This window comes from Lacerta agilis, chromosome 2 (assembly GCF_009819535.1).
Source record: "Lacerta agilis isolate rLacAgi1 chromosome 2, rLacAgi1.pri, whole genome shotgun sequence".
Taxonomy (NCBI): Eukaryota; Metazoa; Chordata; class Lepidosauria; order Squamata; family Lacertidae; genus Lacerta; species Lacerta agilis.
Genome location: NC_046313.1, coordinates 28,583,096 through 28,599,119, shown reverse-complemented (window position 1 = coordinate 28,599,119; position 16,024 = coordinate 28,583,096). Strand labels below are relative to the sequence as shown.

The 16,024-nt window shown below is 46.8% G+C and overlaps 1 protein-coding gene across 2 annotated transcripts; it reads left to right on the top strand.

The window, feature by feature from the left end:
* Positions 1-235: 235 nt before the first annotated feature.
* Positions 236-14,826, top strand: PCYT2 (phosphate cytidylyltransferase 2, ethanolamine). Of its 2 annotated transcripts, none has more exons than XM_033139098.1 (13): positions 236-405; positions 5,220-5,308; positions 5,792-5,953; positions 6,442-6,508; positions 6,887-6,971; positions 8,075-8,119; positions 9,217-9,355; positions 10,506-10,588; positions 10,715-10,792; positions 11,007-11,072; positions 11,976-12,041; positions 12,406-12,494; positions 13,621-14,826. In XM_033139098.1, the coding sequence occupies exons 1-13, from the start codon at positions 323-325 to the stop codon at positions 13,742-13,744; spliced, it is 1,176 nt and encodes a 391-aa protein (XP_032994989.1). In that variant the 5' UTR covers positions 236-322; the 3' UTR covers positions 13,745-14,826. The 2 variants fall into 2 exon arrangements, with proteins under 2 accessions (XP_032994989.1, XP_032994990.1); XM_033139099.1 differs by lacking the exon at positions 236-405 and adding an exon at positions 1,136-1,229.
* The last annotated feature ends 1,198 nt before the right edge of the window (positions 14,827-16,024 follow it).

Here is a 16,024-nt window from a genome sequence, read left to right as displayed (position 1 = left end):
GGTTGACAACTGGCGTGGAAGAGAGCTCAAATGTCTCCAGCAGCGGAGGAAGGCCGGTGAGCGTCCGGCGCAAGGGAGATAGTACAGCGCTGAGTCCCCACTCAGGAGAACGTTCCTGTGAAGGGGGTGGGGCGAGGCGACGCGCGCGACGTAAGGCAGCGGAGGGGGGCGCGCCGCCTGTTGGTCAGGTGACGGCCGCCGAAGATGGCTGCGCGCTCGAGTGCTGCGGCTCCTCCCTGACCACGTGACGAGGGAGGTCCCAGCGAGTGACAGCGCCGGGGTCAGGCCAGCCGCCCAAGAGTCCGGCACTCGCTCGCCGGAGATGCTGCGGAACGGAGCTGCCGGGGCCTCCTCCCCTTCTGGCAAAGGCGCCAACCGGCCTGTGCGCGTGTGGTGCGACGGATGGTGAGCGCTTGGGTGGGTGGGTGGGGGAGGCAGTCAAGCCCGTTTCCGATGGGGACGGGGCCCGCCAGCAGCAGCAGCAGCAACAACAGCAGAGACGCTTCCCCGGGTATTTCTATGGCAACCGCTCGCCTTGCTGCGGTTGCCGCCGCCCCGAAGCCGCTGCACCTTGTCCCCATAGCAACGCCCGTCCGCACTGCTTTCGGCTGGGCTGCTACGGCGGCGCTCCTGTGTCACCCGCCGTGGGGCATTTCCACGGAAAGGGCTCGCCCTTCCCAGCAGGTGTCAGTCCCTCCCTTCGGGTGGCGTTTTTTTGTGCGCCGCTGCCAAAGCCCCTCCGGGGGACGCGGGCAGCGCGGGATCCAGAGCAGGAGGCTGCTGCTGCTGTCCTGCGCGCTTAGCGGAGGGAGTCCATAAGCTCCGTGAGGCGGGCAGGCTTGCTTCCGGGTAGAGCAGGCGCCGAATCGCGTCGTGCGTCCGCTCACGGGGTGAACGCGCGTTGTGTGTGTTGTGTGTGTGCCGTATGCACGTGGAGGGAGCGCTTCCTGCATCATGGTCGCCTGGGACCGAAGCTGTTGCCGGTTAACAGGGCTGGCTCCCCCTTCTTGTTTGCTTTCCTCTCTTGGCTGGCACTCTTCGGCTCCCCCTTCTCTGCGTTTCGACAGGGCATGTATCTATCTCTACGGTACCCGCTGCTAGCGCAGGGTTTGCGACGGGTTGCTCTGAGTGTGGGTGGAAGAGATCGGCGGGCCAATTCGCATCAGCTGAGCGCTCGCGGTTGGAGTGCGCCAATCGCAGAGCCCGGGCTCTTGGCTGCGATCCCGCTGGTAGGTGGGCAGCAGAGCTTCTGTGGGTGGCGCCGTCGCTCCTGATTGGCTCGATCCCGAAGCTGGCTGGTTCCTGTGGCCCTACTAAACTTATCCCATTGAAGGGACTGGATGTTCTCGTCTCGGGGTTACGTAGAAGGGACTTTGGAGCTTGAATACGGTTGTAAACATAAACTTCCCCGTTGAGACGTGCTTTTGGATTATCCTGTGCCCTGAATTCCTCTCGTTCTGAGAGGTGTGTACGGTTCATGGCTGAAAAATGATGTTTGCTCATAGCTATCTTTTGACTACCCTATGGCCTAAATTGTACCTTATTGTCATGGGTTGGGTTTATTGGGCCTCAATGAAATTTCTCCCTGTTCACCATGATTGTAAATGGGCCAGGAGGTTGTAACTGGCATAAACATCACCTCAGCAGGAAATGATACTAAGTCACACTGCTCTGTACAAAGTTCTGAAATGCCAAATAGCCCACCCTTATTATTGCCTCCTTTGGTCACCACCTGGTGTGGGAAGTCAAGTGCATTAACTTTGGAGTTCAGTATTTCCTCTGTTATCCTTGTTTCCCCAACTTGGTGCTGTAGGGAGGGTTCTGAAGCAATTTATAAAGTACTGGTAATACCTGTTTGCCTCTCCCTTTCCTTACTGTTTCCCCCCCTTGTCTGTCTATGAGCTTCTAAACCATGGGTAGGATCTGTCTATTGTACTATTTTTGTATACTGCTTAGATGTAGTTTCTATATCATAGAATCACAGAATCTTAGACTCTTAAGAGTTAGAAGGGACCCAAGGGTCATCTAGTCCAACCCCCTGCAATGCTGGAATCTCAGCTAAAGCATCCATGATAGATAGCCATCCAACCTCTGCTTAAAAACCTCCAAGGAAGGAGAGTCCACTACCTCTTGTGGGAGTCTGTTCCACTGCTTAATAGTTCTTACTGTCAGAAAGTTTTTTTCCAAATGTTAAGTCGGAATCTCCTTTCTTGTAACTTGAAGCCATTGGTTAGAGCCCTACCCTCCAGAGCAGGAGAAAACAAGCTTGCTCCATCTTCCATGTGAAAGCCCTTAAGATATTTGAATATGGCTATCATATCTTCTCTCAGTCTCCTCTTTTCCAGGCTAAATATACCCAGCTCCTTCACGCACTCCTTGTAAGGCTTAGTTTCCAGACCCTTTGATAATCTTGGTTGCCCTCCTCTGCACATGTTCCAGCTTGTCAACAACCTTCTAAAGTTGTGGTGTCCAGAGTTGAGCACAGTATTCCAGGTGTGGTTTGACCAAGGCAGAACAGAGTGGTACTATTACTTTCCTTGATCTAGACACCATACATCTGTTAATGCAGCCCAGAATAGGCTTGCTCTTTTTTGTGTGTGTGTGTGCTGTTGCATCACACTGTTGATTCATGTTAAGCTTGTGGTCCACCACGACCCCTTGGTCCTTTTCACATGTACTGCTAGTAAGCCAGATGTCCCCCATCTTATATTTGTGCATCTGGTTCTTCCTCCTAAGTGCAGAACCTTACATTTGTCCCTATTGAAATTTATTTTGTTAGACCGGGCCCAGTTCTCTGATCTGTTAGGGTCATTTTGAATTCTGATTCTGTCTTCTGTGCCATTAGCTACCCCTCCCTCCACACAGCAGCTATCCCACTTTTTCTCCCTCTCAACAACTGTGTGAAGTAAGTTAGGTCAACCCTCCAAGAAGAAATATATGATGGGCAGATGAGTGATTGATGGAAGGAAGTTCTGAGGTAGAGAGAAACAGCTGGATGTCTAATAATAATAATAATAATAATAATTTATTTATACCCCGCCCATCTGGCTGGGTTTCCCCAGCCACTCTGGGTGGATTCCAACAGAATGTTAAAATACAATAATCTATTAAACATTAAAAGCTTCCCTAAACAGGGCTGCTTTCAGATGTCTCCTAAAAGTCTGGTAGTTGGTTTTCTCTTTGACATCTGGTGGGAGGGTGTTCCACAGGGTGGGTGCCACTACCGAGAAGGCCCTCTGCCTGGTTCCCTGTAACTGGGCTTCTCGTAGCGAGGGAACCGCCAGAAGGCCCTTGGCACTGGACCTCAGTGTCCGGGCAGAACGATGGGGGTGGAGATGCTCCTTCAGGTATACTGGACCGAGGCTCTTAGTGTATAGGTGATACTGAATTCATGAGATTTAATGAGGTCACCTGGGGACAGTGTGTAGAAAGAATAGTAGAGGCTCAAAAACATACCCTCAAGGGAAAGAAGGAAAGTTCTACTCACAGAAACATTCAAATATTGTTTAGACAGGTAGGAGAATGACTGGAGGACAGTCACAAAGGAAGTCAAGTAATAGAAAGTAATTAAGTGCATCAAAGGTGACAGGTCAAGAAAGATGAGAAATGAGTAGAAGCCTTTGGGTTTAACTTACCTTACTTTGGTGAGGGTGTTTTCAGCGGAAGGGTTGCACTCTCCTTTCAGGGTTCAGGAGAGGAATTGGAGTAGAGAGCCAAGATAGTGGAGCTAAGCAGCACCAGGGAGTTTAGATGCAACGGGCAGAAGCTACATTGGGGGGAGATGGAGGAGGGATCAAACTGTTGGGGAGAGATTGATTAACAAATAGTTTACTGTGCTTTCTGTGCTTACTCCAGCATTCAGAAATATTTGTGTATGCAGTCATAATTAATGCAAGATTCCTTGCCATCTGATTTGCAGTTTGTTCATAGCATTCTGCTTTAAGAAGTGGGACTAAAATTTCCTGCATAATCTGAGTGGGAGGGCGCATTCCATGTGAGAGCAGGCAAGGTCAATTTTCATTAATAGTCTCAATTGCCTTGTTAGCAATAGATATTATCAGGTATTACAGCAGTCTAATATTTTAATAGTATGATAAGCCTTGAGAAGGAATTCCATGGAGGAACAGCATGTCCTTATTGAAATGGAATAAGCCTAGGGCCTTAAGGGAAGGTCCCAGGAATATTTCCAGCGACTGAGCAAAGGGTTTATGTTACCAGGAAATTGTTTAGAGCTGTGGGGCACAATGAGTCCAACATCTTGCATTTGATCTCTTCTTTTGGTGTGTTCTGAAGCGTAGAAGCTGCTTGTATCAATTACCTCCGTGACTCGAATGAGGGTTACCAAGGAAGGGGGCAAATGGCACCTGGAACCCTTCCATGTGTTGTCATGGTACCTAGGTTTGAAGCCATGTGGCTTCTGGAAGATAACCCCTGAGAATGCTGGCACCAAGACACATTCTAAATTGCAAAATCATAACTAAGAGCCCTATTAGTAACTGCTTGCCTTGAGTCTAATGATGTAGTTGCTACCTTCTGGACCAGAGTTAGATCAAACCTGAAGAATTCATGCTCTCCTCGGGCTTTGCTGTCTTTTTCATTAATTTGTAACCCATATTAGCATAATTTTGCTCTCATTGCACCTTTGATTTTATGAGTATTTCTCCAAGTTATAAGCAAAAGTGGTCTATGAATGCTTTCCTGTGTCGTTTTAGCAAAACATGTGTGACCATCGCTGCCCTCACAGGCCTCCCTCTCTATTGAAAATGGCAACTGAAGGCAGGCAAACCCTTCACCTTATTGCCAGTTATCTGTCCAGATTGGAGATTCCTGCAATATTAAAATCAAGTTGGGATTTTCCACTTGTGGTTGTCTTCAGGCTGAATAATCTAATCGTGCACATTTGTGGTTTTCCATTCATCAAGCAATACAGTGTGCCTCTCAGTGCAGATGATGTGACAGTGAGCAAAGATAAGATGCAGAGATATGAGCAGATCTTTGTTTAACAGAAGAACATAAATGTAACACGGACTAAAATCTTTTGCTGCTTGTGAGGACCTTTCCATCATCAGTAACCGGTATTAGTGGTATAGCTGGCTGAAATGACGCATTGATTAGCGTATTATGAGCGTTACAAGAGGAGAGTCTTGTGATAACAGTCAGTGCCAGCAGGGCAAGTTCTTCACACAAGCCCCTTTGTCTTTTCTATTCTTTTTTTGTAGCTATGATATGGTGCATTATGGGCACTCCAACCAGCTGCGGCAAGCTCGTGCGATGGGTGATTATCTGATCGTAGGAGTCCACACAGATGGTAAGGAAATTGGCCCACTTTTCTCCTTGTTTCAGAAGCACCCCTGGAAAGACACCCAGAAAGTGAAATTGTGAGCGGCAAATTCCTTTCAGTCAGAATATGTAACAATATGGCTAGATTCTCCCCCTACCATCTGCATGATTTCACAGTCCACAATCTGGGGGTGGCTAGCCTGATGCCACTGAGATGCTCACAGCCTAAGCATGACAGTAGTGTTGATTGTCTCCAGCATCTGGTGGTCAGAGGTGTATTGCGAGAGAGGAGAGGGATGAATCACTGTCTTTTTGTCTGCTTAAAGCCACGTCTAGCCTTTTGAGACTTCACCTTCTACTGCCCATATTTTTCCAAAGTTTATTCTGAAGCGATGAGGACTAGGAACTCTTTAGGATGCGAGATGCCAGTTTGCTTAGGAAACATATGGACCTGTTGAACACACACAGACCTGGTATTAACAAACTTGTCTCTCTCTCTCTTAAATCTCAGAGGAGATCTCCAAGCATAAAGGACCCCCTGTCTTCACTCAAGAAGAGAGATACAAAATGGTGAAGGCCATCAAATGGGTGGACGAGATTGTACCAGGAGCTCCTTATGTCACAACCTTGGAAACGCTGGATAAATACAACTGTGACTTCTGTGTACATGGGAGTGAGTACCTGATACTCTTCTAGCTGGTTATCTGTGAATGATCGGCCCAATTGCACTTAACTGTGGCTCTCAGGCCTAAAATAAATGGTTTTCCGTCTTTGCCAGTAAATCTCATGCTCATTCACTATCCTAGACTTTATCCATTCCGCAGCATAGACTAAAGCCATAGAGGTGTGCTCCAAAAAGCAGTAGGATGCTTTTGGGAACAGAAATAAAACGGAGACCAATACCGTCTGCAGAACAACACTCAAGTTATCTAAAATTACTACAAGCCGTGGCCCCCCAGGATTCTGTTTGATCCACAGTGCTCTTTCTCATCTAGTCTGGGAAGGGCAGCGGACTAAAGCTTCCCCCAGTTTAGAGAAGGCAGGCCTGCTCATATACACAAGTTCACCATAACTTAACTGTGGTGCTTTCGCCGTTTAGTCTTCCCAGGCAGCTTCTCTAATTTGCCAGCAATGATCTGTTTTCCCCCCTCCCCTTCACAGATGATATCACACTTACTGTGGATGGCAAGGACACCTATGAGGAAGTAAAGAATGCTGGGAGATACAGGTGACGTCCTGCTTAGAACTGTTGTTGCCCTGCTCAAAATCCGTCCCCGTATCAGAATAGCAAAACATTGCCGAGTGGATTGGTTAATTTTATTCATTGCGTTTGTAGCTTGCTTTCCTTCCATACAGTTTGAAATGTGTACACGTCAGGTGGCCTCCTGCAGAAATGCTGGCCGTGCCTGAGTCCATTTAGCTTCAGTGTCAATATTGCATTGGGCTTCTTGATGCCGTTCCCTTGTCCTTGTCTCTCATATAAATGTGGTGTGCTTCAGGGATAATCTTGGGGCAGGAAGGAGATGTGAATGTGAGCGTAGTGTGAACGTGGTGAGTAGCTATTGCCAAGGGCCCCCCATCTCACTCTGAGCTTGTCTTATTGCAGGGAATGTAAGCGCACTCAGGGAGTATCCACCACAGATCTGGTTGGCCGCATGCTGCTCATGACCAAAGCTCACCACAGCAACATTGTGAGTCAATGAAAGAGTTTGAGAATTTGAGGGGGGAACGGGGCTTCTTGGCTACATTGACTTACCAAGGCAATCCGGGCTTTCTGATCTGAGATTGCTTCCTGGACAGATTGTAGCAAGCTCTCTGCTTGCATGTGCCAGGACTAGAGCTGTTTGGCAGAAGCCTTTGAGGCAGTAGGTGCCAAAAGCAAAGAGAAAAAAACATATGTTTGATGAAGTGGCCTTTGAAATCTGCACGGAATTTCACTGTTAGTGTTTAGACCACGTGTACTGCGTTGATGAACTGGCAAGGAGGGAAGAAAGGGATTCAGAAGCTGTTCATGTAGGTCATAGATGGCAGTGATGGGGTTAGGGAGCAGGGTTTTCAGGTGGGTTGCCTGGGGAATGCTACAGGACATCACAGGTCAGAAGTGTGTACGTGTATATTTGTGTGTTTGTGTGTCAGATTGTTGCAGTTTGCCTTGTGGGCAGGGTGGTTTGCCCTGAAGATATACATGAGGTTGTGAAATTGAAGCATTTGATATTGAGTTTCACTTGGCATCTTGCTGTGTGTGGGCTGAAGACGGAAACCAAATACTGTCCCATTAAGCGTCTGTTTTAGTTTGAACTGAGAGATTGTCTTCTTTACATGGATGTGAAATGTTTGTACTACCTCCAGTGTCGAGGGGCAGTATGCCTCCAAATACCAGTTGCTGGGAATCACAGGTGGCGAGAGGGCTGCTGCAGTTGCAGGTTTCCCATAGGTATCTGGCTGGCCACTGTGAAAAATGGACGCTGTACTAGAAGGGCCTTTGTTCTCATCCAGCAGGACTCCTTTTATGTGCTTAGGGTGGGAAAACTTGAGTGATGGCAGCTATGCCCTATCACAAGGGTGGAGAACCTGTGGCTGTCATGGTGCTGCTGGACCATAATTCCCATCATCTCTTGACCATTGGCCTTGCTGGATGGGGCTGATGGGAGTTGGAGTCCAGCAACCTCTGGAGGGCAATAAACTTCCCACCTTTGCCCTTTCTGATCCCTAGCACCCTGCGTTTCCTTCTTTAACTAGAAAGTCGTATAGGCCTTTTCCCACAATTCATTGACATGCTTGCTTTCTCTCTTAGGATGAAGACATGGATTATCGGAAGCACGCAGATAACTTTGGGAAAGTGAGTACCATTTCCAGTGACTGCAAATGAAGCCTGGGATGTGATTCCTGCATGCTGTGCGGTTTTGCATTTTTTACTGTGGCTTTTCCCTGCCCGGTGTTGCCCTGAGCAGACCTGACTTCAACAGTGGAGGGTGCGATGGGAACAGGCAGAATCTGGGACGATGTCATGGTTAAGTAACTACTAGATACTCAACACAGTATTCACAACAGGATAAAATGAAGATGAAAAAGCCACAGAGAGAATGGGTGGGACAAGCTGCAATGGTCTCCCAATCTAGTGAAGGATTAAAAGACATGAATTGCATCTTGCAGCCTGGCAATCTTAGCAGACATGCAGCTTCATCTGGTGTTAGCTGTTAATATGGCCAAGAAAGCATCTGGTTGTTCATGCCACTTTATTTCCTGTTGTTTTGTTGAGAGTTACTTGTGAAAGGATAAGCTTGTTGGTGTGAACATCAGCTAAGTGATCAAGGAGATTGTTTGGGGTTTGTTGCAGCTGATTTCTAATCTCACCAGGACTTCAATGGAATATCTATTTTGGCCAACTGAAATAACTTTAGTATCTGCCAAGTTATACAGTAGAGTCACGTGGAAGCTTATTGTGTCTTGGAAAAACTTTGTGGGTTTTTTTTCTGGCCTCAGGAATGTGTGCTTTGGCATCAGCATTGTAATGTGTGTATATCAGATTGGTTGACTAAACTAGCTGTAGAAGCAGTACTTATTGCTGCCGCGTGGTGGAGCTAAACTCTACAAATAGGTTGTTGAGATATCTCAAATGGGTCATTGAAGTTTTCTTTTTTACTTTCTGGATTTCTCCCAGAAAGGGGAAATCCAGATCAAATGGGGTAAAAATATGGGCTGGCATTCTGTCCACAATATCACATGGACACTGCAAACAACAACAACAACTTGTGTGCACTGATCTGACAGTAAACACCTGTCTGCAAGCACCTACTGATAAATGTGGAGTGTTGTGTTGACTGTGTGGCATGCCTGTGCTAGGAGTATGTGCTCAATGACATTTCAGTCTGCTTCTTTCAAAACTCATCCCAACTGAAACCTGCCAAGGTATTAAAGTTGTACTCTTTTCTCCAGTGCCCTAAAAGTCACAGCCCCTGGACCGGAGTTTCCCAGTTTCTGCAGACATCCCAGAAGATCATCCAGTTTGCATCTGGCAAGGAGCCACAACCAGGAGATACTATAATCTACGTGGCTGGTGCTTTTGACCTCTTTCGTATCCTGTTTCCTTTTGGGCCGGGTGGAAGGAGGTGTCTGTGAGGCAAATTAGGGGTTCCTGGCACGGTGTGTTTGGTCTTACTGTACCCCAGGTCTCAAATGGCTGTGCTGTGTTTTGTTTTTGTTTTGTTTTGTTGAAAGTTGTTAAGAAACCCCTATTCCCCTCCCAGAGTGGTTTAACAATCAATCGCTCTTCGCATGGAACTCTGTGGATTGTACCACTCTGAGGAGAACAAGTCAGCTATAGTTGTTCTTGTTTGACTCAGACCTTGCAAGGCATTGTCACCCCTTCTGCAGTTTCTACTGTAGTAGAGAGTGCGTTTTGAGCCCATGTTCCTTAATGATGTGCCAGAAATACAGTCAGCTCAAAACATAGGCTTTTGCACTCCCTCTTTAAAACCATATGTGTTAAGAATTTTCTGCTGTGGTAGCCAAACTAGCCCAGGAGTCTTTGAGTTATAAACTCTAACAACCATCTTCGAAGAAGCTGAACTCTGCCTGAGTCGTCCTGTATCACACATATCCCAGTCTGTTACATTTCAGCTGCTGCCACTACAATGGTTAAGTGAAAGGCACGTGAACAATAAAGGATGTGTACAGACATGCCTTAAACAGGGCTTTCCATGTTTCCCCCCTCCCATAAAGGAAACCCACCTTCCCCTGGCCTTCACTTTGCATTTGATAGACCTACGCATCCATGATTCATCTGCTGGTCTCAGCCACCTGTCTTTGCTTGTCAGCCTTCAGTCATTGCAGGCAACATTTGTTGCTTTATTAGTATTTTTTAAAGGAAAAACACATTTTAAAAGAGTTACAAGATCACTCTGAAGTTATAGGTCACAAGTGCCAAACCACCAGTGCTGTGCCAAGATTTTTTTATGTCAACTGTAGAATTGGTTTCCCTTGAGCTTGATCTCCGGTATAGGGTATTGGAAGTCTGTAAACAATGTGGTAAGTTCACTTCCACAGCTACTCAATTGCTCCAGCACTGAGTGTCTGTGTGCATCCAAACCATAGTAACTCAGATTGCCACAGCGGTTGCCGAGACCACCAGGAAAAGAAGCATAGAGTCTATGAGAAGCAAACAAAAAGTCGCTACTTCTCATTCTGTGCCACAGGCTTTTATCCTTAATACATACACTCTCCAGATGTTGGTCATGTGGACTTCCTGGAGAAAGCGCACCAGATAGCAAAGCGACCTTATATAATTGTGGGGCTACATTTTGACCAGGTGGGTATCAGCATCACACTGCCTAGGCAGGGTTGGTCATTTGTTCCTTCTCATCTCAGCTGGGAGGGAGTGAGGGGTGGGAATGCAAAACTTCCACTTGTGCTGATTGTCATATTTTAATCGTAGGAGGTGAATTTGTACAAAGGCAAGAACTATCCAATCATGAATGTGCATGAGCGAACCCTCAGTGTTCTAGCCTGCAGGGTGAGTATTAGATGAAATCTTCCTCTTACAACCAGGACATGGTCGGAATGCGCCAGATAAAGCCGAGCACATCTGGCTGTGGCGGACCACCTGGTAAGCTTAAAAATGTCACTGGAAGGTGCCTGATATACAGAGTTCAGTAACTGAAACAGCTGTTGGCAGATGTGGGAATCCAGAGTGACTGTTGTCTTCTCTCCCTCCCTCCTCCTCTTAGTATGTTTCTGAGGTGGTGATTGGAGCCCCCTATTCCATCACTGCTGATCTGCTGGATCATTTTAAGGTGAGTATAGTTCCATTGATTGATTGATTGATTGATTGATTGTGTGTGTGAGATTTCTATTAACTGGGGGGGGGGAGTGTATGCTCTTGGGAACCTGCTGTTAAAAGGAAGTATCTATACACACCTGTAAATTAGTTTGGCCAGAGAACTTGCTGGGGCAGATGGGGAAAGGGGAACGAATGCATGTATTGCTAGCAGCAATTACTCTGTAGCATCTTCTCTGGCTCTGAAAAGCTATCATCTGTACCCAGCCTGACTATTGTTCCCTATTTGATGAGGGGTAAGCTGCAGTACCAGGGTGCTTGTGAGGAAGAGAACACGTTAATGATTGTACCAATATGTTTTGCATCAGCCATGGAGGTAACTGCCTGTATTTTTGTGGGTGAGTTGCTGGTGCCTCCCCCCAACGCAGCGTTGCCCGGGATTCATCACTCCGGTCTCCCGCCACGCTGATGTGGCCCATATCCAGGGACATGAGCACACGATTAGCAGAGTTCAAAACATAAGCTCAGCCTTGAGGAGTAACATCTAAGCCTATTTATTGCAAAATAAATCAAACGTAACAGAAAACATGGCTTCTCTCTCTGTCTTTCTTCCTCGGAGAGAAAGCTGCAAAAGCAAAAGCTACAGTATACCGAGCGGAAACAGCATATCTCAATTTCCTCTCACAAGACTCCAATAATCAGTGCTGGAATGTAAACAGACATGTGACATGTAAAAATCCCACATATCTGCAGCTCAGGAGGAATGGAATTCTCAGCAGTTGTCTCCCTTCACACTGTACCTGTGGTAGACAAGCGCTTGAGAGAGATGTCCCTTTGCTTCTGAAGTTTCACCGGTAGCCACATAATGTAGAGGAGCCTGAGAGCGAAGGGCGATAGTGACTATTGCTGACTATTGCAGGTAGACCTTGTGTGCCATGGAATGACTGAGGTGGTACCAGACAAGAATGGGTCAGATCCATATGAGGTAAGCAGAAGCCTGCTTCCTGGTTAGTGTCGATTTCATGCCATCTATTGCCCAAATCACAGTGCATGGCAGAGAATTGGGTTCCATTCTGGAGGGCAGTTTTTGAAAAATGAGTATGTGGGTGACTGGGCAATAAGGCTTGGCCTGTCATTTGTGTGACCAAGTGGCAAGCCTCTCCTTGCTGTGGGAAAGTGCATTTCTGTTCCTTCCTTGAATGCACTTGAGTTGTCAGCTTTTCCTGCAGCTGTGGCGCATATTGGGCATTCAGAAACTATTTTGGCAAATGCCTGTTACTAACTTCTTTGGAATGCCTCTAAAGAGCCATTGCCTTGTCTCCTCTCATCTCTCTTCCCCATATTTGCAGGAACCCAAGAAGCGTAATATCTTCCGGCTGGTGGACAGTGGCAACAATCTCACAACAGATCTGATAGTGAAAAGAATAATTAAAAACAGGTTGGCTGATCTTGACTTTGGTTCACGTTGGCACAATAAGGCCTAGATTCTACTGTGCCATAACTCCTTGCTTATCTGCCTTTTATTTTGGAGTCCCCTACGATGCCAGTCATATTAAAAACTGAACAGGAATTCACAGAGGGGAATAGTTAAAATTCTTCCCAACATCCCTGAAGATGAAATTTCAACAGTTTCATTTCAGTGTTCAAAACCAAGAAGAAGTTTGGGCCTTGGAGCAAGGCTTCTGTGCTCTGCGCCGTTGCCGCCTCCCCATAGTTTCAAGTCTACAACTATCCACTGCCTGTTATTCTAGTTGCTGTGCCCTCTGTCAGTTTTGATAGTACTAGGACATTCTGAATTCTTTGAAAACAGATATGGCAACCAGAATTTATTATGCAAGTATGAGTGAGCCATTGGTGTGTGCCTAATAGTTACCTGGAGCACTGCATTTGCTGTTTTAAGGACTGTCTTGGCAAGGGAGAGCTTTTGTACCAAGCAGTCTGTTGTCATACTGGATTCTGTCTGGTGCTGCTGCCAGGGCCGTTTGAAGAAGCATGAGCAAATCCCTTGTCCTTGCCCACACAATTCTGATAGTGGTTAGACTATGTCTGTTCCCTTGATGGTTCCCGAGCTCTGAATAGGCTTTTCTGGGCACCTTTAAGAATGTCGAATCCCTGAAGCCATTGGGTCCTCAATGAGAGTCTTCCACCTGGCTGCCTTCTGTCTCAGCTGTTTGGAGCGTCCCCATCCCCATCGCTCAGCCTGGACACTGAGATCCAGCACTGAGCGTCTTCTGGCAGATCCCTCACTGTGAGAAGTGAAGCTACAGGGAGCCAGGTAGAGGACTTTCTCAGTAGTGGCAACCTGGAACGCCCTCCCATCAGATGTCAAGGAGATGAGTAACTATATAACCTTTAGAAGACACCTGAAGGCAGCCCTGTATAGGGGAGCTTTTTAATATGCAGTGTTTTATTATGTTTTTATACATGTTGGAAACCACCCAGTGTGGCTGGGGCAACCCAGTCAGATGGGTGGGGTACAAATAATAAAATCATTGTCCTTATAATTGAAAGAGCACAGTGGACTTAAATATTCCATGCTGATACAGATTTCTCAATCGTTGCAGGTTGGAGTTTGAAGCCCGGAACCAGAAGAAAGAAGCAAAAGAATTGGCTGTGCTGGAGGCCATGAAGAGAAGAGAAGAGGAAGGGGCCCCGGGGAAGGCAGGCCAGGAAGATCATGAGAGCTAGCATGGGGAACGGTATAGCAGAATCCTTCCCTCCTGGAGCGGCAATATTTTCCTGGAGGATAGGATACTGCTGTCAGCCTTAGGAAGGCCTGCGGTCACAATTCTCCCGTGTGTCGGGAAGATCCCGGATGCTGCTATCTAGTTGGCCCAGGCCCACTCCCATGGGAAGATTTTAATATTGCCCTCTCAATAGCAGGTTTCAATTCCAATGAATGTTCGCAACATGGTGTGATTTCACCTGACATATTGGAGCTGGGGAGTCAGGGTTATCTCTGCTCAACTTCTTATTGAGTCTCTGCATCTCGGAGCATCTCTCTGATTTCTGCCTGCCAGAGACAATTTTTTAATCTTTAAAACCGTCCTTTCTGGTCTGGCTCATTGCTTACAGCATTAATAGGATCCCAGAGCATTTGCTCAACAGCAGTGCTTGCTGGAGTTGGGCTCCAAGCCAGACTTACCACTACATTTCCTAGCTTGGGCACAAAGGGTTCTCTAAGTGGCCTGTTGCTGCTTGCACACACTGCCTTGCATCTGGTACCTACAAAATATTTCCAAGCTGTAACAGTGGATGGAGTTTAGGCAAGTCCCAGGGTTCCCCGGTGGTAGACAGTGGCCCTCACTACTCTGCACTCAGACATGTTTGTTTAGGCCTATGGCCAAGCAAGAGATTGGTGGCACTGCAATTCTCAGTGTTCCCACAAAACACAAACACCGCATAGATCTTCAAAATGTGCTTGGAGCTCCATCCTAAAGCCCCAGTACATTGCTTCACAACCAGGGCTTCATTTTCATCCATATGGGCCTTGTGGTTCTTGTGCGGAGAGATGGAGACATCAGATACATTGAGCCCAGCATACTGTGTATTGTATTTAAAATGCTTTGTGCTGCTAAAGTTGAATGCTTTGTGGTGAGATCCAGGTGCAGATCACTGTCTGAGGTGTCTTTTCATGCATAGTGGGAAACACATGGATGGGGGGGGCACATGTGACCATGGGGCTCTTCCCTGTCCAGGCAGGCTCTGTGTCTTTTCTATCTCTCTTGTACAATTTCAGCAGTGGAAATTAATAAAATGTTGATGACTTACTTGTGTGGCAGTGATTACTTTATCTTATTTATTAAATTTATATCCCACCCTTCATCTGAAGATCACAGGGCAGTTTACAATGTAAAAGTACAAAATACCGGTACATACCATAGTAACAAACAAAAAACAATAGCCCCCATATTATTGTTGTTAGCCCTGCTTTTGGGCTACCCAAGAAGCATGTGGTTGGTCATTGTGAGAACAGGATGCTGGACTAGATGAGCCATTGGTCTGATTCAGCAAAGATTTTCTTAACGTTCAAAATGAAGAATAATAATCCTTATCTATAAGCCTAGAAGAACTGAGAAGAGATGGCTGAAACCTTTTTGGGGGGTTGGGGGAGAGAGGGTAGATCATTCTGTATTCACTGGCGGAGGAAGAGGAGTGCAGGGGGGGAGCGCACCGCCCCCGGCAGCGCAATCCCAGGACGTGCGCCAGCCCCACCCCCGCCTGCTCTCTCCCCCCCCCCCCATGCCAGAGCTTGAAGCTCCGCCACTGCCTATACTGTATTATGGAGTAGGATGCTCCCCTTCCATATCTTGATAGCGAAATGTGTTTGTAGTCATTTCTCCTCCGCTAGCTATGAAGCAAATGTCTGCGCTAACCCCCAAAGGCCTGTGTGATATCTCCTGGCAATTGCAGTGCCAGCAGTGAAGGAGTCTCATTGTAGAGAAGATTTAGACTTTTAAGGTGAAGATGGGAGTTTCCCAGGGATAACGTCCTTTTCCATTAACGAAGAAAGATGTCATCATAAATGTAATAAATAAAACATGGCTGGAATTCCTCCTATTTCTGCAAGGAGAGGGGAAGTGTCAGAATCCCAATTAGGACCTTAAGCAGCTGAGGATGAAGCTATATAGGGCACACAAGTCACCTGACATTTTTTTTTTAATGCAGCTGCAAATTTGACTGCAGCAAGAGAGGCCCTTTTCTTCTTTCTTTCTGGATCCACATTGCCTCTAAGAGCTTTTACTCCTATAGGGGGAAAGGCAAAGGCAATTTTGATTGAGAAGTGTCTATTAACCTTTGTGGGCACTTCCAGATAACCTGTTTTTGAGCATCCTAATTTATTAGCAGGGGCACTGGACCAAACTGGCCATTTGATGAGCATTCATCGAGATCTGTTTGTGGGGAGTTTAGATAACGTTGCATTAAACAAGCGTAACCCTGCACTTCTCAGTTTCCTTATCGCAAAAA

What these genes read in the sequence shown, in the direction of transcription:
- PCYT2 (XM_033139098.1), top strand. Translation starts at nt 323, where the DNA reads ATGCTGCGGAACGGAGCTGCCGGGGCCTCCTCCCCTTCTGGCAAAGGC. An exon ending in TGACTTCTGTGTACATGGGA is followed by an intron (nt 5,954 to 6,441) that starts GTGAGTACCTGA and finishes TCCCCTTCACAG; the next exon opens with ATGATATCACACTTACTGTG. An exon ending in AAGCTCACCACAGCAACATT is followed by an intron (nt 6,972 to 8,074) that starts GTGAGTCAATGA and finishes TTTCTCTCTTAG; the next exon opens with GATGAAGACATGGATTATCG.